Raw genomic sequence first — 26,874 nt, forward strand, 5'->3', positions numbered from 1 at the left:
ATCATCGCCCTCTGCGCCAATCGGCCTGGAGCGGACCTCTTCCTCGGAACGGACCAACGGGAAGGCCGCGGCGCGGCGGCGGGGCGGGGCGGCGCGGGCGGCGCAGTCACATGACGGTGCGCGGCGCTGCGGGGTGTTGCTGGTGGGGGCGGCTTGTGGCGGCGGCGCGACCATGGTGAGGGGCTGCGGGGGGCGGGCGGGCCGGCCGGGCCGCTCCGCGCCGCGGCGGGTGGGGCCGGCGGCGGGTGCTGTGGGGTGCGGCCCGCCGGAGCCGGCCTCGCCGCTGCCGTGTGTGCAGGTGGGAGGGGTCCGGCCCGCGCCCGCCGGCGGCCGAGGGGCAGGCCCGGCCGCCCGGGGCCGGCCTGGGCCTGGGGGCTCCTGCTCGCAGCCGCTCGGGAGCGCCGTCAGCGGCTGCGCTCGGCCGGCGGTGGGGGCGGGCCTGGCGGCGCGGGGGGGCTGGGGCCGGGCCCGGAGGCCGCCGCCCGGCCCGGGTGGGGCTGAGGTGAGGGCTGGGCCCGTTGTGTCCGCGGTAGCGGTTCGCGTTGTGGCGAACGCTGCCGGCGGTCCGCCGCTCCGGCGGGTCAGTGCAAGTCACTGCTTTGCTGGGTTCAACCGAGTTTGCTTGTAGGGGCGCAGGGGAGGTAGGTGTTTTTATTAGGGGACTGCTGCTGCACTTGTGGTCAGAGTTTAATGTATTTTAGCGTGCTGCTCCTGTCGTAAACCCGAGGCTATGTCGTTTCTAGTGCTGTGCATTTGTGCTCTTGTTGTCCAAATTGCAGTCTGCTGTTCGGTTATTCCTGACCCTCCAGGACTGCTGTTTCAGACCCTCCTAGTGAACCTCCTTTCTCTTCCTGCAGGAAAGGTGGTTTTGCACTGGTGGGCCCAGCTCGATAGAGCTGTTTTGGAGCAAATGTTGGTGTTTATTAGAGAGGCAAACCTGAAATTTCAGCATGGAAATAGCTCTTATTGAGAAATGCTTTTCAGTTGTCAGTAAAAATAAGGGGACAATCAAGTTTCCTAGTAAAACTGAGAAGTCTACCTGTTTAGTGTGTCTTCCGTGGTATTTAATATTCAATAAAATTTTAATCAGTACTTGCTATAACCATCACAGTGGAGTATAAACTGTACTAGGAGTATCTAGACAGTGATGCAAAAACTGACTGCTTTATAAAGCAGGGATTGCACAGTTCCTAGGCTTTTGGGACAGACTTTCTTTTTAAAGCTATGTGTATGTTGTTTAATATATAAGTTTAATACTGTATCCTCTAGGGGTGTGTGTGGGGGCAAAACCTGTAATGTTACTTTAAAGATGTATGGAAAATACTTAATTAGGTGATGAGAAATGCTAAATCTATATAGATAGCAGTCTCTGGCCCCCACATAAATACTTTGTGGTAGTCATTAACTAAAGAATGACACAACTTTCCTCTGCCTGTCGCTTCCATGGGAACTGATATCAGGTGATTCAGAAAAAATAAACTTATAGGTGTTAAACATGGGGATAATGCCCTCTACCAACTTAGGCTCCACTGCCATTTCTTATGGCCAAGCCTGGTTTAAACCTTGAAGCTGAATGTTTAAGTACCTTTAACAAGACTGATTTTAAGAGATTTTGGCTGTTATTGATCACCCCCTCAATAAAAAGTCCAGCCTCTGAATTCTTGTTAGTGTCTTGTGGCTTCCTGTGGCAGTAAGTACCAGTTTAAACATGTGAAAAATGTTTTCTTCTCTCTGGTTCGTCTTTGAGCTCCTATACTGTGAGATATAATAGAAGTTCTGGAGTTGCCTTCAGTATTGCAGAGTAATGCTTCCTATGTGGTATAAAATACTTATGCATTTTTTGTTAATTCCAAGCAGCTCAATGACTTTTACAGCAATGCATTGTGCACCCAGGCTTCATCTGTAGGCTGGCAGTTGTCCCGATCTGCTTCTGTAGCTAACCCATCTTCTATCTTGGGTAGCATTCATTTTAAATGTCTCAATGGTAACTGATTGGTAGGTAGTCCTAATAAAATCCAACTAGGAGGAGGCAGGAAAACCTCCTTGCATAAATCTCATTCATTGTGGTACTAAACACAAGCATGTGAGCAAACAGAATGAAAAGTCATGTCTGGAACACGCTGTAAGCACATCAGTTATCTGAAGAAAAGTACTTAATCATTTGGAGATTAGAAGAAAATGCACTTTATAATGGAACAGAAGCAAAACCTTCTACTTTGTATTACACTCCGCATCCAGCTTAAGATACCTATATTGCCAGAATACAAGCTATTTGGTAGGCTCCACAAGCTTGCCTTGAATTCTGCTGTATTCAAATCCTATGTAATTCTTTCTCTTGAGTACTGCAGTTTACCAGATTTTTAAGTGGAATGAGCATCTTAACTAGTCAACACATTTACCCAAAATAATAACCATCTCCAGAGTGCAGCTAAGTCTCAAGTATGAAACTAAGTATGAATCTTATGAGGTCTTCCCATGGAGGTGAATGTTGGAAAATAAGTAAATCGTACACAATAGGTATAATCTTCACTTTGCATGTTCAAGAATAGTTGCTATTATGAGGATAGGCATGGTTCAGAATAGTTTGCTGCTATGACAATACACTTTTCTAATTGTTATCTGTAGGATAACTTGTATTACCTTCTTCCAAGCTAGTTTGGGGTTTAAAAAAATTCTTGTTCTCCAAGGCAACTTACAGTTCACTAGCCTTTATTTAAAAAAAACAAAGAAACAAAACCTGAAACAAACAAAGAAAACCCACACCAAAAGCCAGCTTTCCTCGCCCCCCTGCCAAATTCAGCTGCTGTGTGTTGTGACTTCCATAACTTACATGTGGTAACTTATGGTAGTCCTTTCTTCAAAGCTAGAAAAAGGCTATGGTCTCTTGTACAGAAACTGATAGTGCAGCTGAAAGAGGCAGTTCTCTTGTCCCTTCTCCACTGCTCACTTGCTTCCTTGTGGCTTCAGAGGAAAAAAGGTTAGGGAACAAGTAAAGCAGAAAACTGTTCACATCAACTCTGCTTTTTTTTTTTTTTCAACATTTGCAGCATATGTAATGGGGGTAAAGCTCAGGCATTTCTAAAGTCTAAATGGCTGCATAATTGCTATAAATTGCTTATCTTGTCGTCTTGCATGAGTTTGTACCTTATTATACGTGCTGTTGACAAGGCAGGACATTCTGTGCCTTGATTACGGAGTACTGCTGCTTTTCTCCAGCGTCAAAGTATCTTCCACTTCAAAAGCTTATGTTCAAGATTCTTGTTTGTAGATTGGCGTAGGACTCCGCAGCGCAGTTGCATCTTTTGATAAAATAACACTTGAAAATACCATCTTGTGTTATTAGGTTCCTAATTTGAAGTGGAAGATACAGAAAATAAACAGCTTTATTCCACATTGTACCTGACAGAAGAACTGGTTTCTGGTTTGGTGTGTGTCCTACACTGTCATTGGTAGGCTTTTGCTGTATGTTCTCGTTACTTCAGCTGCTTTTTGCTACAACTTCCTCAAACTTCAGGCATATGTATCAATATATGTGTATCTTGAGGTGATCTTGTGTATCACTTGATGATAACCAGGTTATGTGCAGAAGTGCTGTACAGTTCTGAAGCTGAAAGTAGCTTGCTTTCTGAAGTAGAAAGAAAAGGGTAAGCTGATAAATATTCAGACTTTGAAAACTGAAAAGTAAGAAGGAGTTGGAACTTGTTCAGTGGTGCTGCTGTTAAGATGTTTTCTCTTCGTGTAGAAGTAAAGCTGCTACAAACAATGCCTCAGATGGCGTTGGTTGTATGCTTGTTACAATCAGTGGTAGGTTATCTCACTGCCTGTGCAACTGTAAAATGCTGAGATTCTCTTTTCTTTAGACATGAAGTGCAGTATCCGTGTAAGTAAAGACATCTTTGTTTAGACCTATCACCTTAGTCTTCAAATCAGAACAGGATGTAGTTTGGCTCTTAATCTTGAAGAGATACAGAATAAAAAAGTGAATTTCTTGTAGTAACATGGAAATGCTTCTGTCGGTGGATTCAGTTATGTACTTATTACAGTCCTAATGTTGAATACAGTGTGGGGCCTTGCTGCTCAAATTTAGAGCAGAAATGGAAATACTGTCAACGTCTTCTGTTGATGCAGACAGAATTTGATGTAAAGCTGACTGGTTCATTATAAATGGGAAAGCTAGGTCCGGCAGACCAAGGCTCCTAAATTCCATTATTTCCCCAACTGTCACTAAAAGACAGTGGTTAAAGTTGCATAAGAAAGTGTATACCTTCAATTAGATATTTCTGAGATCATTATTCGTACCATCTAAAGCATAGTCAAACTCATAGTAGCCATTATGCTTTAACCAGTGGTTTTCACACCAAAAGTAAGGAAACTGATGCATGTGCACTCTGCCAACGACTTCTTGGGGCTGTAGCAAATATTATGTGTCTCAATAAATGCTTTAACTTGGTGTTGCTGTCAAAAGCCGCCTTTTCACACTCCTACTTGCAAGGTTTCATGTGGTTGTAGGGTGAACTACGTGGATGGTAAGCTATTAGTCAGCTGGGCTAGTCATCTAGCTTATTTGATGCTTTACAGCGTAAACAGTTCTCCCAGCACTACGTGGCCCCGTGAACAACTGGGGATGGAAGAGCAGGACTGGTAGCTGTGTAAGCTTAATGCCCATTAGAAGGGGGCTTAGGAAGTTGTGGCTAGTGTTAATGTTACTCCACCGTTTCTAGCTGTGCTTTAATGTAGAGGTATCGGATGTAGTTAGATCATATGGCATTCAGCTCAGTAGTGATGTATCTTCTCTAAAGCCCTAATATGGGTGCAGGGGACTGTGTGACAAATGTGCTGGCATAGACAATTCGGCAAGTCTTGTTACGTGATCTTTTCTTATTGATTGTTGCACACTAGTCCCAGGACTGTCATTTTCTATTCCTTGAAAGTTTGATCTGTCATGGAATAAATAAAGCTTAGCGATTACAGCAAACTTCTGTTGGTGGAACGTACTTACTTCACAGTTGGAGGTTTTTTAGAGTTGGTAGCTATTGAATTTTCTGGGAAATGGGGTCATCTAGCTGTGGATATCACTTTTGCCTTATGCTTAAATGTTTTTTTGGAAGACCTGCACTTTATGTGATTAATTATAGAAAGCGCTTTGTAAGAGGTACAGTTATTTTAATTAGAAGAGGTAGTTTATTCTGTTGAAAAAATAGACTTGTTAATTACTTATTGTGCATGGTTTGAATATTACTGAGGCACATTGAGTCATAGAAGTGTTGGTTGGAAGGAACTTTCATTTCTTATAACTTTCTGCTGGAAGCAGGATTGTCACCAGTGTTGGATCAGATCAGCCTTGGTTTTGTCTAGCTGGGTGATTGAAAACCTTCAAGGGCAGAGATTCACTGCCTATTTGGGCATGATCATGGCAAGAACAGTATTGCATGGCACTGTCTGTTTTCTGTATGTGGAAAAGGATAGTGGGGAGAACAAGGGGGAGATACTGTCTGTGACTCTTATTAGGGAGATTCCAATTGCAGAACAAGAACCCAATTAAATATGGGAGAAAACAGATGTGTGCCAAGTCTGCAATGCTGTATAACCATTAAGTTGCTGTTATACTAAAACCTCTCTATTTTAATGAAGACCTCAATTTTAATCTGTTCTCTAAAGATACTTACAGGGACTTCAAGCATGGGGTGTGTTGGTACTGAAGATACTATTAAGAACATTAGGATGATGTAATTCATGGTCTGCTACCTTCTCACTGAGACTTAGTTAAACAGAGGAGACCAGGAACCTTGTGAACACAGTGGATGAGGGGAACAAGTATAAATAGTTGAGAAATTACTGAACCTGCAGGCTTGGAGAACCTGCTGTGTGAATCACTGTGTACCTGCTATTTGTCAAGACTAGAGAAGATGTAACTGGGACACAACATTAGCGCTTTTATTTCTGTCAATATTTCAGAGAGGCCATCTGAAAACAAACTGCAAGATTAGGAGAGGCTGGGAGGCTCTAATGATATGTTGAAGACTGGACCTAAACAGCAGGTGGATGGTGGTGTTTCCTTGTAAGGTGTTAGGAGAAAGGCTGGTTGCAGGTGGGGAGAGCATTAGGGGTTCTGATCTAAGTAAATTTGGACATCTTAGAGGATAACTTAAAGATGTTCATAGAAACTACTCTCATCAATCTGGTAGAGGGCAGGGAGCAGCTGTAGTAGGAGAAGGCTTATTATAGCTGGGTTGTGGGGAAATGTAAGGCTGTAAGCAATGGATTTAATTAATGTTATAAGAAATGCAGTATGATCCTTGGAAAGGCGAAAGATGTTGAAAGTTTAAGTTGAAGGCTGGGAATGTGCCTCTCTGAGGAGAGGTAAGAGGAAGAGGGTCACTGCGACAAGTAGGGGACAATGAAGAGTTGTTGCTTCTCCTCAGTTTTCTATTGTCTTCTGCAAGTTGCTTCTACCTTCCGGAAAGCCCTAACTGTACTTTATCCTTTGCTTATCTGAAACTTGTCCTTAAGTGTTGTGTGGCTCAGCAGTTAATTGAGAACTTGTGAGTACAGGAAGGCATCTGTACAGTTGCAGTGTGTGCGGTCTGGGCATTGCTTTGAAGCTCTGTGGAAAGAAGTAATAATGCTTCCTCTCAGCATAGTGATATCTTTGCATTGTCTTGAAGCTTTTTTTCTTGCCATATACTTGCACTGGATTCTTGACCTCTAAATGTTAGAAACTAAAAGTTCACCGTGTTCTGTCCCCATCGCTTTGCCCTCCAAGAAGTAATGGTGCTCACAGGCTACCCATAACCTATCTTCTCCCTGCCCTCAGGTTTTTGCAGAGTACTGGGAACTTTCTCCCTTACATATCACACAGCTATTTCTGACAACTCTTGAGTGGTGACACTGCAGTGTCACTTGCACTGTGTTCTAAACTATGGGAACCCAGTTTGAATCAAGTCACAAACAGCTTCATAAAAATAATTGAGTTCTGCTTTTTTTTTTCCTTCCAGCCAACAACACAGCAGTCTCCTCAGGATGAACAGGAAAAACTCCTGGATGAAGCCATTCAGGCTGTGAAGGTGCAGTCTTTCCAGATGAAGAGATGCTTGGTAAGAACGTGACTTTAAAACGCAATGAAGCTCCTTGTCTGCTAGGAGTAAAACAGTAAATCAATACTAATCTCTAGTGCTGTGAGGGAAATTAACCCTTTATGCATCTTTTTGGCAGAAGCTTTGCAAAGAAATGAGGCAGCTACTCAATGAGAGTGAGCCTTGAGTATTCTTTCAATGTGTCTTCCTGATTTTGCTCCAGTATTTGACAAGATAAATTATAAAGATGCACCTTTAACTTATGTGCTTGCATTTAAGTAATCCTAAACTGAGAATAAGCCTGCCATTTGACATCAGAAGTTTATTGCTCAAATTCATTTTATGTGGAACTATATGGTGAGAAACTATTCTTGTTTATGTTCAACATACTGTTGTTTTTTCCATGTAGTCTTTTCTTGGCATGAACCACAGACTGTGAGGTTAATAATGAATTACCTACTGCATAGGATAAATTTTGTAGTGATTAATTGTAGACAGATGCATGAATTCTTCTGTGACTGGAAAACACCATTGGCTAGAGTTGTGCCGAGATCTTTATCTTGAAATTGTAGCCAATGTAGGCAAATGATGTAGTCATGCGTAGCTTTCTTGGGTTTGAAAAGCCTATTTTGATTTGGAGAAACTGCTTAAAGTTGCAATGAAAACTTAAATATTCCCATGTATTTTCACATGGTTAGCCAAGCTAACTTTGTTTGCAGCCAAATGACAGTAGTGAGAAAGGTAACACCTTTTCCAGTTTTATACTCTGTGGAATGCTTTTGAAATCTTTGAAGTAGCTGCAGCTGAGCTTTTCACTGCTATCTGTGACTGGCAATATACTAAGTGGATCACACTAGCAATTCCTTCCGTTCTCCCCCAAAACTTAATGCTGCTGCTTATGATGGGTTGAACGAGTATGTATAGGTGGTAGATTAGAAGTTTGTCTTGTATCCTGTGATGCCAGGTGATTATATGCATCCTAAGTGTAAGTTATATGCAGCCTAATAAACTGTGGCTTTCAGTAAGGTGGTGTTCTTGGATGAGAAGTAAGGGAAGAGGAATCTAATTCTAACAGTGGTCTGCTGGCAGTGTGTATCGTCTGCCTGCTAGAGGTTTCTTCATGAGATCTGAACAAAACAACAGACCAGACTGGGGGGGGAGGGGGAATCGGTTCTGTTTTGCTTGCCAGATAGGATCCGAGTGGTGGGTGGAGGTTTCTGCGTAAGCAAAATTTTCTTTTAGTTTTTTGTACCATTAGTATTACAACTTATTACTATAGATCTGTCTTCAGAGGCATTGTCTTACCACCTTCAGGTATAATGTTCCACTTAATTAGGATGGGCAACGTAGTACAAGCTAGATACTAAATCACTTGATTTAATTAGAATTATCGCTTTCCTGATGTTTAGTTAATCTTTGCATGCTTTTTTAAAAAGCTAAAAGTGTAGCTTTCTAAAATACTGCAGTTGCTTAGTATTATTTCTTACAGACTAGTCTCTCTTTCTTCCTCTAAAGGACAAAAACAAGCTCATGGATGCTCTGAAACATGCTTCCAACATGCTTGGTGAGCTGCGGACTTCTATGTTATCTCCGAAGAGCTATTATGAGCTCTGTATCCTTTCAAGAGGAAACGAATAATTGAAATGCTGAATTTGGAATGAAATGTTCATCTGCTTTTTTTAGTACAATGGCATCTCGTTGGTCTTGGATATTTATGGGCACTTTTCTCCTCAGTATTTAGTTATCTGGATATATTGTAGGAGAATACACACTTATTTGCTCACTGTGTAAGTTCATCTTTTCCCTTTTGTATAAAGCAGGTCTTTAATGTCTTTCGTGTCTTCCTTTGGGAGGTTTCAGGAGTCTAGTTCTATAAAAATATCACCTCTAAAACAACTCTGCTTGCAGTATGCTACTCCAAAATCTGTAAAACCAACTTATTTTTTGCCCTTCATTATTATCTTAGCTTCTAACCATAAGTCAGTGCCTCAATGTATTTACTTGTGCATATTGTGGTATCTGAAGAAGGGGAACATTTTCATGAGGCTTGGGAATAAGATGTGAATATATTCAACTACTACTTTCTCTATGTGTGGATGATAGTCTTCTGTGACACATAGTATGCCTTTACTTTAGATATTCTGTTCAATCACATTCATTTGCTCGCTATTTTGATTTAGGTTTTTTTCCCTCTTCTGATATGCTAAAAATTACAATTGAAGATTTGGGGTTAACTTTGCATGTTTATCTCAGTAGTGATTATTGTTTCACAAGTGCTACCTACTTGAGCATGATTGTATTTGGTACAGCATCTGTCCTCCTTGGTGTGAATGAGCAAGTTACTATGTAAATCTGTTGTAGACATTCTAACTTAAAATCCTTAACTATGAGAAAGACATGGCAATTTCTGATGAGCTACACTACTTGGAAGTCTACCTGACAGATGAATTTGCCAAAGGAAGGAAAGTGGCAGACCTTTATGAGCTAGTACAGTATGCTGGAAATATTATTCCAAGACTGTAAGTGCGTATATGTTAGTGTTTGTGTTTTTTTTTCTTTTTCTAAAAACTGGTGAATAGTGGTCAGACTCTGGGTTCAGATAATGATTGACTCTGCATTCTTGCTTGACAGCAAGAATTCAGTTTGCAATGGTGAAGCATTTCTGCATATCTTAAGAGTGGATTGCTATGAGACTTCTGAGATTTAGGCCAAGAGTGCAGCTGCAGAAAGTCAGTTCCTCCTGCCGGTGCGTTGGTTTTGCATATGACCAAGATGGAAGGACTTTGATCGTGGAATAAAGTTGGATTTTGGGTAAAGAGCTGGTCAGTGGAAGATTAACCAAGTACCGCATTCTGATCAGTGAGATTGACTACACATTTATTAACTTTTTCCATTATCTGTTAATGAGCTTGTACCTGAGGATCTAGGTCTTGGATCCTCACGCACAGTAGATGCTTTGTAACCATCCGTCTCTTTGGAGAGTAAGAAGTGTGAGAAGGAAGCTGGAAATTTCTGTAACTTAATTCTTAAAAGCTTTGTGCTTCTGAATATGGGGGTTTTTTGGCTATGTGTTAGCATGCTAGATATGATACTGGAAGGCTTATCTTCAAATATGCGACCATTGGGCTGGAGTAGATCTTCCAGATATTCAGCCTTAGGACTCAGATTTTGCTTAGTACTGCAGTTTTTGATTCCTGACCTTAAGCTCATGCCAGGAAGAGGCTTTGGAGACACCAGGCTGCACTCTCATGCAGTTTCTGGAGTTTGGGTAATGACTACCACAATGTCTCTACCCCTCTCTGTAATCATTTGAGTTTTCTTCCTGCCTGCTTGATGGAGACTCTAGCTCTTCCTGATGAACACTTCTGGTGGTTTCATGGAGGTTCTGTGCATGTCCATGCATGAGGCAGAGAAGTGTGCAGAGAGGGTTTAGGCCTTGAAACCAAATATGTGAAGGTTCTGAACATTTCATGTTTTTTCTCTTAAGCTGAAGGGGAGTCCAAGTATACTGGAGCACCAGTCCTTTGCATCTTTGCGTGCTCCTTCTACCTGGAGCTTGCTTAATATAGAGATGCTGAAGGAATGAGTACAGGCCTGGGGATTTCCGAAGAGCATAACACCTATCCTGCTAGACTACAGTGTGAAAGAGGCTTAACTGCTTCACCATGATAGATTACTTATCTATATGTGCCACAGCTGTTTTACAGCTTAGTGGGGTGCTGGAAGTCTAGACAAGCTAGTCTGAGAGCATTCAGAACTTTATGCATGCTAAGTATTTACATGTTCAATGTATAAAGCATTGTAATGAGGCTGTTCAGACTTCCTGTGCTCCGTAGCAGAGGAGAATAGGAGTTGAAAGCTAACTAAATATCCAAAAGTATGGGACCCAGATGACATTTTACTGCTTTCTGTGTTTTGGTAGTACTGCCAGGATGAAAGAAAGGAACTGTTGCCTTTAAACGTGATATTGTTACTTTACAATTTATTGTTTGATTCTGTGCCTTTTGCAGGTATCTCCTGATAACAGTAGGTGTTGTCTATGTCAAGTCATTTCCACAGTCCAGGAAAGATATTTTGAAAGACCTGGTGGAGATGTGCCGTGGAGTACAGCATCCTCTTAGAGGCCTCTTTCTTAGAAACTATCTCCTGCAGTGTACCAGGAATATCTTACCAGATGAAGGCGAGCAAGCAGAGTAAGAAAGATGGGCTATAATTTTAAAAAATTGTTTTTAACAGAACATATTTAAGTTTTCTGTATGACTTTCTTCAGGTTTGAGAGAAGTAGATATGTTAGAACTCTATAGACTTGACAGGTGTTTTGTCCATTAAGAATTCCCTTTCAGAACTAAGGTTTCTCACAAGTGAGGATATGAGCCTTTCTTATGAAGCCAGATAGCCCACCACACACTTCCCCACCCTCCTACCTTCTCAAAAATTGGATGTTCACCAGTGGATGGAAGGATGAATCCCTCTGACAAGCTTTTCCTGTTTCTAACCTCTTTTCAATTGCAGTGAAGAAACCACTGGAGACATCAGTGATTCGATGGATTTTGTGCTGCTGAACTTCGCTGAGATGAATAAACTTTGGGTGCGAATGCAACACCAGGGCCATAGTCGGGACAGAGAGAAAAGGGAACGAGAAAGGCAGGAACTGAGAATCCTAGTAGGAACAAACCTGGTTCGCCTCAGTCAGTTGGAAGGTGTTAATGTGGAGCGATATAAGCAGGTGGGATGTCTGTCCATCCTTTGTGACTTCTGTTACTTTTTCCAAGTGAAACCAGTTTGGACTTTGAGATGAACAACTTGAAAGTGTTACAGCTATGCTGAAAGTTCAATAATCCTGATGCTTCTCAAAGTCTTCACCTGAGGAAAAGTTCTGAATGCTACTCAAGCTGTATAATGTGTTGTGAGGCTAAGGATATGACTCATGCATTTTTCCTATAAGCTTGTCTGTAATGTTGACAGGAAATTTTAAAACTTTCCTTCCTGATTCCCATTTTACTTACAGAATAATGAGTTGGTTTAAGGGATGTGTACACATACAGTGTTCTGTGAGAGACTTTACAAGTTAAATGAAGCTATACTTCCCAAAGCATTCAAGAGAACTGTTATTGCATGAAATGCTAGTCAAGCAAATATATTACTTAGAAGTCTGTCCCTTGTAAGTTCTACCATATAGCTGCTGAAAATGATTTTGAGCGGTACTGCTGAGACCCTGAGTAGTGGTATGTGCCAGCAAAGCTAGTAGCACTTATACAACCTGCAAGCTTTGATTTAGTAACCTACAAAAGGGGCAGATGTCTGAGACCAGTAGATTATTTTTTTTTTTCTCCTAAGGCTGGAACTGCTGAAAACTGTGACTTTTATCAGAAAGCCTTTATGTAAAGAATAAGCTGAGAAATGTTAGAAATACTGCTCTGCTTGGATTAAATGCATAGGTGTGAATATAAACTTAGAAAGTAATTGTAAAATCACTGCAAGAGGCTTTTTTGCTATTCCAGATTGTTCTGCCTGGAATATTGGAGCAAGTTGTAAACTGTAGAGATGCTTTAGCTCAGGAGTACCTCATGGAGTGCATCATACAGGTGAGCTGCTTAAATTCAATCGCAGTGATGGGACACAGGGACACTTACTCCTATACTTTTAGTTAGATTCAGGCTACTTTCACCTCTTCCTCATGAACTGGAAAACTTCATCATGGGGACTCTTATATAGTGGCTTGTCCCATATTTTTTTACCAGATGGGCAGAGTGGACATTAGTCCATTTTGTGCTCCTTCTGTTGCAGAAGCTTGTAAGCATCTGAGCAGCAGTGCCTGCAGTATGAATTGTAATAGATAGCTGGGCCCTCAAGTTACCCATTTGTCCCTCATCTCTTGCTTCATGCTTTTACCCAGCCAAGGTCAGCTTGGGGAACCCTAAAGCATTCGTAGGCCAGACCGTATTTACTATGTGGCTATCTGCTTTAGAATTACTCTGTTGCGTTTTACTGCTGTGTAACAATGGGCAAGTTCAGTTTATAACTTGATGACTATTGATCTAAAACTTCAGGTTTTCCCAGATGAATTTCACCTCCAAACCCTGAACCCATTTCTCAGAGCCTGTGCTGAGCTGCACCAAAATGTGAATGTGAAAAATATAATTATTGCTTTAATTGACAGGTGAGTGACCAAGGGGGTGGAAATCGGCTCAAAATTAAGTTTGTGTTGTGCACAAGCAGTTGATAATTCTTCTAGCATTTGAAAGCTTTCAATTTTTGATATCACTTAACTTCACTGTTTCCGTGTCTTTCTATCAGCTGTAATTAAGGCTGTGAAGAATCTTATTTCTATAGCTTCTGCTCTCTGGACTCTGCATTTACAGCTTCCAATGAAACCTGCTTTAAAGACTAATTAAAATTTGTAAATAGATTTAAGCCAGGAAACAGTCCATTTAGTATCGACCAATTTCATGTTTCTGAACTACAGTGACAGCAGCGTTCTGCTTTGACAGCCATATTGGTCATAGGTACCTCTTGAAAGCTTGAAGATCCTAATGGCTAAATCATCAAGGATACTTTACCTTGCAGTTTTGATCAGAAAACATAACATAGCCTCTTCAGAAAAGCGCAGGGAATGGAACTACCTTCTCAATTCTTAGTTTACCACTAGCTTCCTGCCTGTTGTCCCAAAAGTGTGTTTTTCCTGTGGACGTACTGCTTAAAACTGCTTGCACTGAATTAAAATATGGGGAAGAAATTGGAACTGAAGTTTTGATTTGTATCCTGAAAGGAAACAACACAGGTTATCAGTGAGTACCTGTACTTTCTTACTGCAGAAAGGAAGTGCACTTACATGGCTTTTTGAAGCCTCAAAAAAGCCTTGTCCTTGCATTTGCACACGAACATATGTACCTTTGTATATCTGGTCCATGTACCAATGTATGGACTTCTGTTACTGTAGGGATCTTGAGTCCCACTGGCATTCAGCAATGAGTAGGGTTGTTGTGGCTTTGTTTCTTTATCATCTCTAATGCCTGGAGATGGAGCATGTATATTATGCGTGACTGTTATAACTTAGGATCTTGAATTTTTTACTTAACAAATCTGTAGTTTGTTTTCTCCAGGTTACATCAGATCTATTTGTTCAGGACTTTGGTCTTATTGGAGTATCTTTCAGTATTTGTGCATTTGGCAGAGAAGCAGCTCAGCCTTAATCCAGAGATGTTCACAGGAATTCATTGGTTTCCTGTGCTTTGCTGCCGTGGCTGAGATTTTTCATAATTTTGTTAGCTTTAAAAAACACCCACAAAAACCCCAAATCCCAAGAAGCATTGCCTATAACAATCTAACTTCTGAGACTGTCTGTCTTGAGACTACTTTCAACAGAGGTCACAGGATCTTTTGCTAGGTTCTTATATTAGTGTGTAGCAATGTAATTCTTGCAGGAAGGCTTTCCTCATGTAGCTTTTGCTGTCATGTCTACTTAGAGGACTTAAACAGCTTTGGTATTACCTCCACAGTAAGTTTTCTACTCTTACTGTTACAAACAGCAAGCAACTGACTAGCAGTGAAACTGTTGCCCCCCGGACTTATCACTACTGTGTTTTGTTGGGCCACTAATAGTGTCTCCAGAGCCTTCTCATTTGGCTATGGGACAAGGGTAGAAAGGTAGCAGTGTGATGATTATCTTCTTTGTAGTAGGGCAACTTGTGCTTTTGACTGTAATGTTAGTGTTAGAGGACATGAGTGGATCTGTTCTTGGAATCCATGCATGTAGGGAAGATGTTGCTCTCTTGTTTGGATTGGAGTTGTTAGAAGCAATTGTTATGTGTTTCACTATTGTGTAGTTAAGATGTGAATCTGCCCCATACAGGTAGTGTCAGCATTTCTCATCTGTACTTCAGCTGGCATGGGATAATTGAAACTGAACATTAGTGACTGCTGAGGAAGCTTGTGAAGTGTCAGTCCCTGTTCCCATGGGGCTTTCCTCTTAAATGAATCTTTCTGCAAATAGTCTTGCTGCTTTGGGATCTTTCTTGCCTTACTAAACCATTCATAGCTTTTAATTATGCTGCCATCTGCCTGCAACTTGATCATGCTTCGTGGCATGCTGGCCTTACCCTCTGAGCTGTTGCCAAGAAAAGCTGCTTTGTCCCTTTGAGAAAAGGCAGTGATAGTTCCTGGCTTTAGAAAGTCTGCTAGTTATCACCCTAATGAAATATAAGAATAGTTCAATGTCTGTTTTTCCTGGCAGTGAAGTTTTTTGGCACCTCAGCTTTTTCTTACCTGCCTCCTTGTTTCAGACCCAAAGTTCATTCAGAATCAAAGTTTAGAAACCCTGTAAGAAATAAGTTAAATTTTAATCAGGTGCCTTTTCCTAAATATTTTTCTAGGTCTTTCTCTAATTCAGAATAGAATAATCCCTTAACGATTAGAAAGCAAAGATAGCAATGCTGAGCTTTTTAAGCTGCAACTTTGGTAAGGTGCTAGCCTTCCTCTAGTGATTCTTCTTATCTTGTATCTGATTTCTGCAGAAGTGGTGGTTGGCATGACTTCCTCCTGTTACAGATAGAGATAGCTCTACAACATCTTTTGGATGCTTGCTGGATAGCAATCTCTTACTTTTGTTTTTTTCCCAAAAAAGTATTCTTCTCCACTTCAAATTAACTTCATATTTTGCTCTTTACAAACAGTAGAAGTCCTAAACATGTTGGTCTGTCCTTGGAGACAAAGCATAGTTAAGTCAGCATATTTCTTCTTTTTTTTTTCTCTGGAGACTCTTTTGCAGAAAATGCTACTGGATGTCTAACTTGGGTAATGCCACTGAATGGATGCAGGATATTTGCTCTTCCATCAGCTTACTCTATACCTCTTTCTCTGCTGGAAAGAACAGAACACTTGCTGCTAGCTGAAGAACATGGATTATGAGATGTCCTTCTTGCTCTTTCTTCATCTTGCCATCTCTGTCAGCACTCTTTTCCAGGACTGATGTTTACCAGGCTCAGTTGCTCTTAAGGCTTCTGATTTCCATTGATTTCCTTTTTGCTTGTAATAGAGCTTGCAAATATACCTAAAGGACTGGCTTTTTCTGCCAGTATCTCTTTCTGGCCTGTATCTGAGGAGTGGAAAAACTATGCTGACCAAGCTGCTTTCCTTTATCTGTTACCAGGTTAGCTTTATTTGCACATCGTGAAGATGGACCTGGTATCCCAGCAGATATCAAACTGTTTGACATCTTTTCACAGCAGGTTGCTACTGTTATACAGGTATGCTGGGTATTCTTGCATGCAGTTTTGGGGGGTTTTTTGCAAAGCTATGTGCTTTTTTTTATCAACTCAGTGCTGTCTTAAATTTCAGTCTCGCCAGGACATGCCCTCTGAGGATGTGGTATCTTTGCAAGTTTCTCTCATTAACTTGGCTATGAAATGCTACCCGGACCGTGTTGACTATGTTGATAAGGTGTTGGAGACAACTGTGGAAATATTCAATAAACTTAATCTGGAACAGTAAGTAGATGTCTGTTGCATTCTCTCTGGAGTGGCAATTAATACTCTAAAATCTTGACTTCTACATTTCACCGCATTTGGCAAGATAGCAGACACATGCTTTGGATATGTAAGATTACTGCTTTTGGGCCAACCTATAGAGGATCATGATAAACTACTGACTAACTGGGACTTGCTCACCTGTGTGTAAATCCTACTGTGCAGCTGTACAGCTACACAATGTGTATGCTAAGCTGTGTGTAGTCATTATCTATTAATCCCTTTCAGCACTCTCGAGTTCTTCTGCTGAATTTGCAGCCACAGTCTCTGCTTCTGCTATCAGCAACTTAAAACATGCAGTTTCCACTGTACATCCTAAAGAGCAAGATACGATTTGTTTTGATACTTTATTTCCTATCTCTCTAGCAGCAAGTTGCTTAGGCGTTGTGGTATACATCAGAATCGGTATTGAGGCAGAGTTTAAATCTGTCTACATGTGTGAACTATTGATTAATTGTGTTTTTTCCATATATTTTCTTTCAGTATTGCAACAAGCAGTGCTGTTTCAAAGGAGCTGACTAGGCTTTTGAAAATCCCTGTTGATACTTACAACAATATCCTGACAGTTCTGAAACTAAAACATTTTCACCCGCTCTTTGAATACTTTGATTATGAGTCCAGGAAAAGCATGAGTTGTTACGTGCTTAGCAATGTATTGGATTATAACACAGAAATTGTGTCCCAAGAACAGGTATGACATAAGTTAACTTGAAATTCTAGGTATTTAAACTACTGTTTGAAGACTTGAAAACACATACTAAGTGACTTCATGCAGGGCATGCCTTTTTTCCTAGCCTTCATGCCCCTGCATGCCCTTGCCTCCCCATCTTAGTAGCACAGGCTTTATCCCACTTGATAATTGTTCCACCCATGTTCTTAAATACCTTGTCGTTGCACATCTTACCTAACCTTATCCTAGAGACTACTTGTGTTAGGTTTGAACAAAGACCCTGAATCCCCTTAAAACTAGGCCTATTACCTAAAGAAGGCTGGATAGTACTTTTGGAATCTGGATTTCCTCTGCACTGCTGTGCTGTCCCACTTGTGCTAAGAGGGACCCTTCTTCAGGGACTAAGGCAAATACGTCCTAAAGCATCACCAACTAATAGACTTTCCTAGTGTTTTGTCAGCACTATGAATGGCTGTAAAGATGTTCCTAGTTGCTGTCAACTTATGCTTATAGACTGCTCCGGTTTAAACAGAGCTTATGTTGCCTTTAACAGGTTGATGCTATAATGAATTTGGTATCCACGCTGATCCAGGATCAACCGGATCAGCCTGCTGAAGATCCTGACCCTGAGGACTTTGCTGATGAGCAGAGTCTTGTGGGAAGATTTATTCATCTTTTGCGTTCAGATGACCCTGACCAACAGTATCTGGTATGGCGATCAGTGCTTCTGAATGCTTGTGCTCTCTGAACTGCCAGTTCTTGCATTATTTACTACACAAGAATTTAGTGTAGCTGCGAGCTGGGGCATCGCTGCTCTGGCACTACAAACTCAGTAGAAAACATTGTGTGACACCTTTAATGGTAGTATGAAACGTTGTTTATTTGGAAGAAGCAGACAAGGGCTTAAAAGCATTTGTGGATTTAAACTTTTTGTACCATGAGGTGGCAGTTTGAATGCAACTATATTAGTTTCGTAATTCTTAATTAACATTCTGACAGCTTCATATAACCATCTATCTAAAAAGCAGCAAGTGAAATTTGGAGGACTGTGCCATTTGCATTCTCTTGGTATCAAAATACACAAAGCTCAGAAAATACAGCTAATATGTTTGGTCTCAAGGATTTTAACTGGTGTAAGTATATGGTCTTCATATAGCCTGTAGTATACTGCTGCTTAGTGGTTACAAATGTTTTTCCTCTCTGCTTGGTCCATCCTTAATAGCAGATTTGATATGGCCTTGAAACTTACCCATTATGTTACTTTTAACAGTTCGAGTTGATCCATCAAAGCTTTATGTAGTGCTCTGATGTTAGTCTGCTATTTCTGGCTTTAGTCTATTTCAAGTTTAAATGATCTCCCTATATTGAGAAGTGTGTGTTGGGGCAGAGGGACAGGGATATATTCTGTCTATGCAAAATCCATTGGAGAAGCTGGCAGAAGATGTGCTGAAGTTGGATGCTGTGACAGATCGCAGCAGCTAGTGTTAGCTCTAGTCAGAGCTCAGGCCCAAGTAGGGACTATTGTGAAGTTACAGTTAGCGTGCCTGAAATACACTTGGCTGACTCTGTTTTAAAATTGCAGCAATATCATACTGTATAAACAGTGAGAATAGACCAACATAATCCAGTAGAAGCTATGCATAACATTACTGGCATTCATTTAGCTTGGGTTTAAAATACGGTATAAAAATTTCTTGCTTGAAATGTAGAGCTTTGCTGCAACTTCTGTAATGGGGAGAAGCATAGCTTTAAGGCCTGTGCAAGGATTGGAGACAGTTGTGTTTCAGGACCTGCTCTTCACTGGCTACGTTATTTCTGAATATTGCTGGAGTAAAGCAGGAAGGTCAACCAGGTCCTCATTCATTTCAAGAACTATATGGGTTGATTACAGCTCGCAAGTGCCATTTTCATATAGGAAAAAACAAGATAACTATGTTTGGGTTTTTTTGCTAATAGAGAACAAAGCTTCCCTCAAAGGGATGCTGGCACTAAGGGAGTTGATGTATTTTTACCCCAAAAGACTTTGCATAGCTAGAGATGTTGAAGCTGGTTTTGCAAAGCTTCTGAATGTCAGGCTGTTGTCTTTCTCATCTAGCAATGCTTAGCTTTTTAATTTAATTGACCACCTTTAAATGCCATCATAGGACTTGTCAAATTACCTTTTGGATAGAATTCTGTAAGCTACTTAACACCTTTTAGTAAAAATGCTTAATAGGTTCTTGATAAGCATCATGAATGCTTGTATCAAATTTTCCTACATTACAGGAATAGTAGAAAAAATCTGAGACGATGGGATTTTCACAGCTCTTCCACAGTATCTCACTTAAAATTATGCATTCTGTATGGAAGAGATCTGAAATGCAAATTCAAACACCTTAGTGCATTACAAGCCAAAGCAGCTAATACAGTGTATAGTGGGTGATGACAGATTTCTATTTATTCCTGTTATTTATATGAACTCTAGTTGTAATCTAAAAATGTATGTAGGGTTGGACACTGAGCTTCACTTCTAGTGCTTGTTTCAAAGTGGTAATGGAACCGCGATGACCAGAAAGCAAGGTAATACCTGGCTGTAGTAACTAGACATCTTTTTTTGTTTAAGTGTCAGAACAACCCCCACTTTCTAACTCTGATCTGTATTAGAAATTTTCTGAAATTTGGCTTCAGAAGTTCTAGTGTAAAATATGGCATGTCTTGAGTTTTGTCCCCTTTGAAAGGGAGTCAGATTATTACAAACAACAAATGTAATATTTAGCTTGCTTGGAACAGATTGATTAATTTCTCTTCTGATACCTGGAGTTCTTGCTATTCCTGAGAATTCTGGTTACGAGAATACATGACTAACTATATCAATAGATAGAAATAATCCCAAAATAAGGGGAAGGGGAGAAGCTAACAGTACAAACAAGTAGAGCTCCTTAGTCCCTCCACAGGTTTAGAACAAGGGTGGTAGGCAGAAAAGTATCACATTCATGTTGTGTGTGCAGCTTGTGCTCAAAACTGAGAAAGGCAGTAAAAGAAGCTGTCATTAATGAGCATAATGAAAAACTAAAAACTGGGAAAAATGGCAAAAGTTGCAGGTGTGGCCACCAGAATGTGGCACTATAGTCTTTCTCTGAGTATGAGAAGCCTTATTGATTTATGTGTTTAGTTTCATGAAACTTGGTTTCTTTCTTTTACTTCGTAAGAGGTTACTGTAAGAAAGAATAGTCTTTTTTGTAGATTCCATTGAGTTGAGGACAGAATGTATCTGATGTCATTATTAAATGCAAGCTCAGGGCAACTTCCATCTCGCTGCATAATCCAAAATGTATCTGCAGTTAATATAGTACAACAAGTGTTGCCTAACCCTTAGCAGCTGTAGGAAAAGTTTGGGCAGATACCACATGAATTAAGTTTGTGCAGTCTCTGTAGCTTTTAAGTAAAGCAACTTGTATGTAGTCCCCTCCAAAATACTATAATTTATCTGATGCTAACACCATGTCTCTCTGATGGTCTTGTTCCATAGACTGCAGATTAAGTTATAGATGCAAATAACACACCTCTTCCCAGAATTCTCTAAGCTTACAGTGCTTCTGTTTTAGATCCTAAACACTGCCCGGAAACACTTTGGTGCAGGTGGGAACCAACGTATTCGTTTTACACTGCCACCATTGGTGTTTGCTGCATACCAGCTTGCTTTTCGCTACAAAGAGAACTCCAAAGTGGTAAGTTGACCTCTAGTTAACTCTTGTATACTTGTTTCTTTTTGGCTTTCTAAAAAATGCATTTTGTCTGGCTACAGTATGCTAAGACTTGATACAGAATGCTAGGTTGTTTTGGTGGGGTGTTTTTGTTTTTTGGTGTTTGTGGTTTTTTTTTTTTGCTCGAGGCAGATTTTTACTTGAGGTGTGAATGCTTTCTAATTTAAGGAGCATTTTTATTAACTTCAGCACTTGAGGAATGGTGAAGCAGAAATTGGCTAGTTGTGTTTATTCATGAAGGTGACTGATTACATGTTTTTACATGGAGACCAGAGAACTATGGCACTGCAAGTGATGGCATGAAACAGATTTAAATCCGGATATTGAAATTCATCAGCTTCTAAATCTGTAGCTATACTGTTTTAATGTTTCTAAAAGCAAGTGCTTCTTTGTAGGTTAACTTATGCAATAGTTGCAAAGTGCACACTAAAACAATCACTGGTCCATTTTGGCCCTTTAATGCTTTCTGATTGAGATAGTTAGCTCAAATATGTATTTTCCCGTATTGTGGGGGATATGTTGTGGGGAAATAAGTTAAAATGCTGTTTGTTAAAACACTCCTCAAAATGAATGTTTTAAAATTCTCTTCCACTTCTGATTGATGCTTCAGACTGAATAGAATTTTTCTCCACTTAGCTAATTAGGCTTTTGCTCAGTTATGTTCTAAGCATAGCTGTGGTAACTGCAATTCAGCATAGACTCCTGAGGAAGGTTTCCATGAGCTGGTAGGAAAAGTGGGTGTGAACTTTTTGTAAATGGAAGAAATACTTTGTGAAGACCCACTGAGGTCAACACAGTACTGCTAGGGCACTCACTACTACTTCAGTAAATAAGTGGCTGGAGTGGCATGCAGAAGACAACAGACTTGGAGCACTTAACAGATCTTACTACAATTTAGATTCTCTTTTGCTTATAGCAATAGTCTTGTTCAAGCTTTGACTTGTTTCACTTCTCTAGGATGACAAATGGGAAAAGAAGTGCCAGAAGATCTTCTCGTTTGCTCATCAGACCATCAGTGCTCTCATCAAAGCAGAACTGGCAGAGCTGCCTCTTCGTCTCTTCCTACAAGGAGCACTCGCTGCAGGAGAGATTGGCTTTGAGAATCATGAAACTGTGGCCTATGAATTCATGTCCCAGGTGAGTGTCCAGCTATTACAGTCACTGTCCTGTGCTACCTTAAATTTGGCTTGGGTAGGTTTCCTGAACATTGAACCATCCAGTGTGATTTAAAACATCTGAAATGATTGACAGCTAATGCTACTAGGTAGAAACTCCTCATCTTCATTCTTGCTTCCCAGGCTGCTGTGGAATTAAGCTCCATTGCTACTGATTTGAATACTCAGTCTGACAACATGTGGTATGTTGCAATGCTGCCTCCTACTCATAGTTGGTTCGCTGGAGGAGTGTAGCTTTCACAACATAAAATGCTCCTTCACCGCTTCTAGGACTCTCTCCCAGCTCCTGTTATCTAGCTGGTATTGCCCTGACCACAAGCACTCTTGGGAAGTTCTCTAAAACTTGGAGTGTTCACAACTGCCATGCTGGGCTTTAATTAAAATCCTTGTATTGAAACCCTATTATAAACTAAAAATCCACTTAAACCTGTTACTTGGGTCTTAAGCCTTACTTGTTGCAAAAACCTTCCCATCCTCCCCATCAGATAAATAACTAATGTATTTAGTTATCCACGTTGCAAGCTTTGTCCTAATCTTTCCTGTAATACTGCTACTAATGCATATTCTTAAACTGAGTCACTGATAACCTCAGCCTTTCCTCACTGCCTTATATCAGTTGTCACTGTAGCACAATTCTGAAGATGAGAGCAGCATAACAATTATGTACCTTCTGTTAGAGATATGGTTCAAGATTTTTAGTCTCTTGTGTTCTCTCAAGGCTCTTCATCCACGTAGCAGCAATGCAAACACTTTTCTTTTTTACTCTGTGGTCACTGACCTACCACTCAACTCCTGCTCTACCATTTTGTGTGCTTCAAAGATCCAAACCTTCTTCAGGGACTATTTCTCCTACTGAAGTTCCATATTTGAAATGAGGAAAACCCCAATCATCAGATTATATGTATGATCATATTTGTTTACTATGACCACTTAAGTAAGAAGTATTTCTTGCAAGACTCAAGGCTTATTTCCAGTCTGTGGATTTAACTTGATTTTGACACTCTCAATGAAAGATCTTTTTTCCTGCCTGAAGCTTTTAACAAATGTAAAACTGACAGTTTCCTGCCATGTCACTAGCAGGTGTGATTTGGGGTTTTTTCTGATGTGTTCTGAAGCAGTGATTAAGAGTCTTGCTTTCTCCCTTGACTAGGCCTTCTCTTTATATGAAGATGAAATCAGTGATTCAAAAGCACAGCTGGCTGCAATCACCTTGATAATTGGGACATTTGAGAGGATGAAGTGCTTCAGTGAGGAGAACCATGAGCCTTTGAGGACTCAGTGTGCACTGGCAGCCTCTAAGCTCCTTAAGAAGCCAGACCAATGCCGGGCTGTGAGCACTTGTGCCCATCTGTTTTGGTCTGGCCGAAATACTGACAAGAATGGAGAGGAGGTAAGAATAAAGCGACAGCAGCGCAACACATACTACCTCAGTAACATAGTTCTGCCTTTCTTCTGAAGGCACTTACTTCTAAAGTAGATATATCACTTAGTGATGTAGATTTGGTTGGAATGTATTCTAATATACGAAGCTTCTAAATCTCACTGCAGTGTAAGCTGCATAAATACAGAAATGGAGAAAACTCAAATTTAAGGGTGGAAGAACCATGCAAGCTTTTGAGTGTCAACTAGTTCTAAGACTGGCTGTCAAAGTACAGTCTGCATTCTGCATGTGTTTATTATAGTAGCTGTGTTTTGCATGTGAACTACTAAACTTCCAAATTAAAGATACAAGTTGTTAAAGGCAAACAAAAAAAATTGTGTGTTCCTCAGGGCTTGTCACATAAGCTGTTGTAATTATAAAGAGCAGTGTTTGAAATCTGTTTCTCAAAGTATGCATTAGTGTACATACTACAAAATTGAGTTCATTGATCTCATAATTGAAGGCTTTCAACAACTGCTTATGTTACTGTCTGATTTAACAAAACTTAAAATCGGTGGCATTCAGGCAGTAAGCTTTCAATGACAGCTTGTTCTGCGCAGTTTGTGTGGTTTTGTGTTTCTGTGGTAGACCACCAGGAAATGGCATATATGTGCCAAGGGAAGAGATACTGGAGCTCCCTAAGGTTCTTTTATTTCTTGTTAACTTTTTGGGTTTTTTCATTCTAGCTTCATGGAGGAAAAAGAGTGATGGAATGCCTAAAGAAAGCTCTGAAGATAGCAAATCAGTGCATGGACCCTTCTCTGCAAGTCCAACTTTTCATAGAAATTCTGAATAGATATATCTATTTTTATGAAAAGGAAAATGAGGCGGTGAGTAGAAATGCATTCTCTCTATTGCATCTTTTAAAAAGAGTATTTCTTTAAGCTCTTCATTCACACTTATACCCCAAATCATGCCTCTTCAACTTGCTCCGTAGTCTCTCACGAGAGGCGCAAGTTCTGGTAATAACACCAGAGTAGTCAATTCTTGATATGTTAGTAAAATTGTGGATAAAACTTAATTCTTCTTACATGGAGGAAGACACCAAATACTTGCAGTGTAGTTAGAACTTAAATATTGTGAGACTTGGATACCTGAAATACTTGTTAGATCAAAATTTACTAGGACTTAGAATCTTATTACTTTCTCACCTAACTTTAGAGGTACCTAACCTAATATGTACATAAGGAAAAGAAAATTCTTAAGCTGTTCAAGGTCACTGCGCCACAAATGGTTGGTGTAAGCTTTAATTTCAAGAAATAGATATGACATTTCATGTACCAGCTTAAATTCTGCATCTGAAATCTGAGATAGTTACCTCATACATTTTCTGTTAGCAGATTACTAGTAAACTTACTCAGTTTAAAAAAGCTGCTTGGTCAAGTAGAGATCAACATCCCATCTGATGTCATCATTTGATCAAGAGCAGACATTAATGAATACCCTGTAGTTCTGAGAGAATGCCTAAAGAGATTTTAGGGATTTGCTGACTTTCCAGCAACTGAACTGGCTTCCTGCTATAGTAGTGCTCTAGGATAGGAGATGCTGTATCTGATGGAGATGAAAATAAAACTTTGAATTTCAAAGCACTTGGCAGATGTAAAAATAGTCTCTGGATACAGTGGTGGTCTGCAGTGCATTTTGTGCTGTGGTGTTCTGTGTAGTGCTGGACTTAACACCATAGGCAGTCATACTTTCCTAGGTAATGACTTGGTCACTAAGAATAACTTTAAATCTGATATTACCATCCTGACTGACTTCTACAAGAAACAGGTTATGTTAGAGTGCATAGACAATCTGATTATGTGCTTTATTTGTTTAAAGCTTTTAAAACTTGTATTGAATAACTGGAGAGAAATGCTGTGGTAGAAGTTACAAAGCTATCAGGCTAATGACTTAAGTTCTTCAGGTTTGCTGGGATGGGGGGAAATTTCCACAAAACTCTGAAATCAGAATGGTCCTATGGAAGAGCAAGAGAAGGCAGTCTCCAACAGTTTGTCTGCACAGTCTTATTAATATTTCTAAGAACTGTCCAAATACTAATAGTTTAGAGACAAGTCTGTTAAAACTAATGTCTATGCACTTATACACAGGTCTTGTTGATGACTTCTGTTCTGTTTACGTTCTCCTGTAGGTGACAATTCAGGTTTTGAATCAGCTTATACAGAAGATAAGAGAAGATCTCCCAAACCTGGAGTCTACTGAAGAAACAGAACAAATTAACAAACACTTTCATAACACACTGGAGCACTTGCGTCTGAGGAGGGAATCACCAGAATCTGAGGGGCCAATTTACGAAGGTCTTGTTCTTTAGGAAGCTACACACTGTACTTATTTTTTTTCATTTACATACCATATGTTTTTTTAAGATAGATTCATAGGTTGTGCCTTTCAGAAGTGTCAAGTTAAGTTAACATTCATGTGTTCGGTCTGGCACTTCAAACATTTGTGTTGAGTGCTCTAACAAATTTGAAAGGTTGGACCAGCAACTACAGGTTTCATCAGTTAGCATGGCTGAAACTTTATTTGAAATCCATGTGACATGGTAAGGCTCTTCCGGTTCTGATTTCTCTTCTGTCTGTTCACTGTTGCTTCTGTAGCACTAGAGTTCTAAACTGCCAGTGACTGTCATCTGAAACTGTGTCTGATCCTTACAGAGCATCAAATTTTTGGGATTATTGTATGTCAGATTCTGCTTGTGCTTTTCTTTTAATGCAAGTTAAGACTAAGTGTAATATTTTTCCCTAAAAACTAGAATATATTAATGCATGTTTGGAGAGTTTTAAAGTACCATGTTCAAAAACAGAAGTTATATTTTGCATATTAAGGCTCTGTGACATTCAGTGAGGGCCAGTACTGTGCACAGGGCATATTTATCAAGATAATTTTGTTCCAAATAGTATAAAAATAGAGAAATTGCAATCTATATAGATACATATAACCTTCATTACTGTAAATTTAGGGGAAAATGCATTACACAAGTTTATTCAGTATCATGATTTTGCACCAGTGAAACAATAAAGTTGCTATTAACACCTGTTGTTTCATGTTTCTTTAGAGCCCACTGTTGAACTCAATGCTAATGTTGAACCTTCTGATAAAAGCAAAGGAACTTCTGTTTTGTAGGGACAGAAAAATCAAGGCATAGTTAACCTGGCAAGCTGGGAGGCTGCTAGCATTTCTAATGCAGAATCTTATAATTCAAAACCAGTGTTTTTCCAAATGATGCTGAGACAATGTGTTCACATTTCAGAATGCTTTTATGACAT

The 26,874-nt window shown here is 40.1% G+C and overlaps 1 protein-coding gene across 1 annotated transcript; it reads left to right on the forward strand.

The window, feature by feature from the left end:
* The first annotated feature begins 9 nt into the window (after nucleotides 1-9).
* VPS35 (VPS35 retromer complex component) lies at nucleotides 10-26,640 on the forward strand. Its single transcript, XM_072872029.1, has 17 exons — nucleotides 10-175; nucleotides 6,996-7,094; nucleotides 8,589-8,685; nucleotides 9,469-9,592; nucleotides 11,084-11,266; nucleotides 11,586-11,799; nucleotides 12,575-12,658; nucleotides 13,124-13,233; nucleotides 16,222-16,318; nucleotides 16,410-16,558; nucleotides 17,081-17,288; nucleotides 17,821-17,976; nucleotides 20,852-20,974; nucleotides 21,968-22,147; nucleotides 23,336-23,575; nucleotides 24,292-24,435; nucleotides 25,740-26,640. Exons 1-17 carry the CDS (start codon nucleotides 173-175, stop codon nucleotides 25,917-25,919), a joined length of 2,391 nt encoding a protein of 796 aa, XP_072728130.1. The 5' UTR covers nucleotides 10-172; the 3' UTR covers nucleotides 25,920-26,640.
* The last annotated feature ends 234 nt before the right edge of the window (nucleotides 26,641-26,874 follow it).

This window comes from Ciconia boyciana, chromosome 9, assembly GCF_034638445.1.
Source record: "Ciconia boyciana chromosome 9, ASM3463844v1, whole genome shotgun sequence".
Lineage (NCBI taxonomy): Eukaryota > Metazoa > Chordata > Aves > Ciconiiformes > Ciconiidae > Ciconia > Ciconia boyciana.

What these genes read in the sequence shown, in the direction of transcription:
- VPS35 (XM_072872029.1), top strand. An exon ending in TCATGGAGTGCATCATACAG is followed by an intron (nt 12,659 to 13,123) that starts GTGAGCTGCTTA and finishes CTAAAACTTCAG; the next exon opens with GTTTTCCCAGATGAATTTCA. An exon ending in AATAAACTTAATCTGGAACA is followed by an intron (nt 16,559 to 17,080) that starts GTAAGTAGATGT and finishes ATTTTCTTTCAG; the next exon opens with TATTGCAACAAGCAGTGCTG.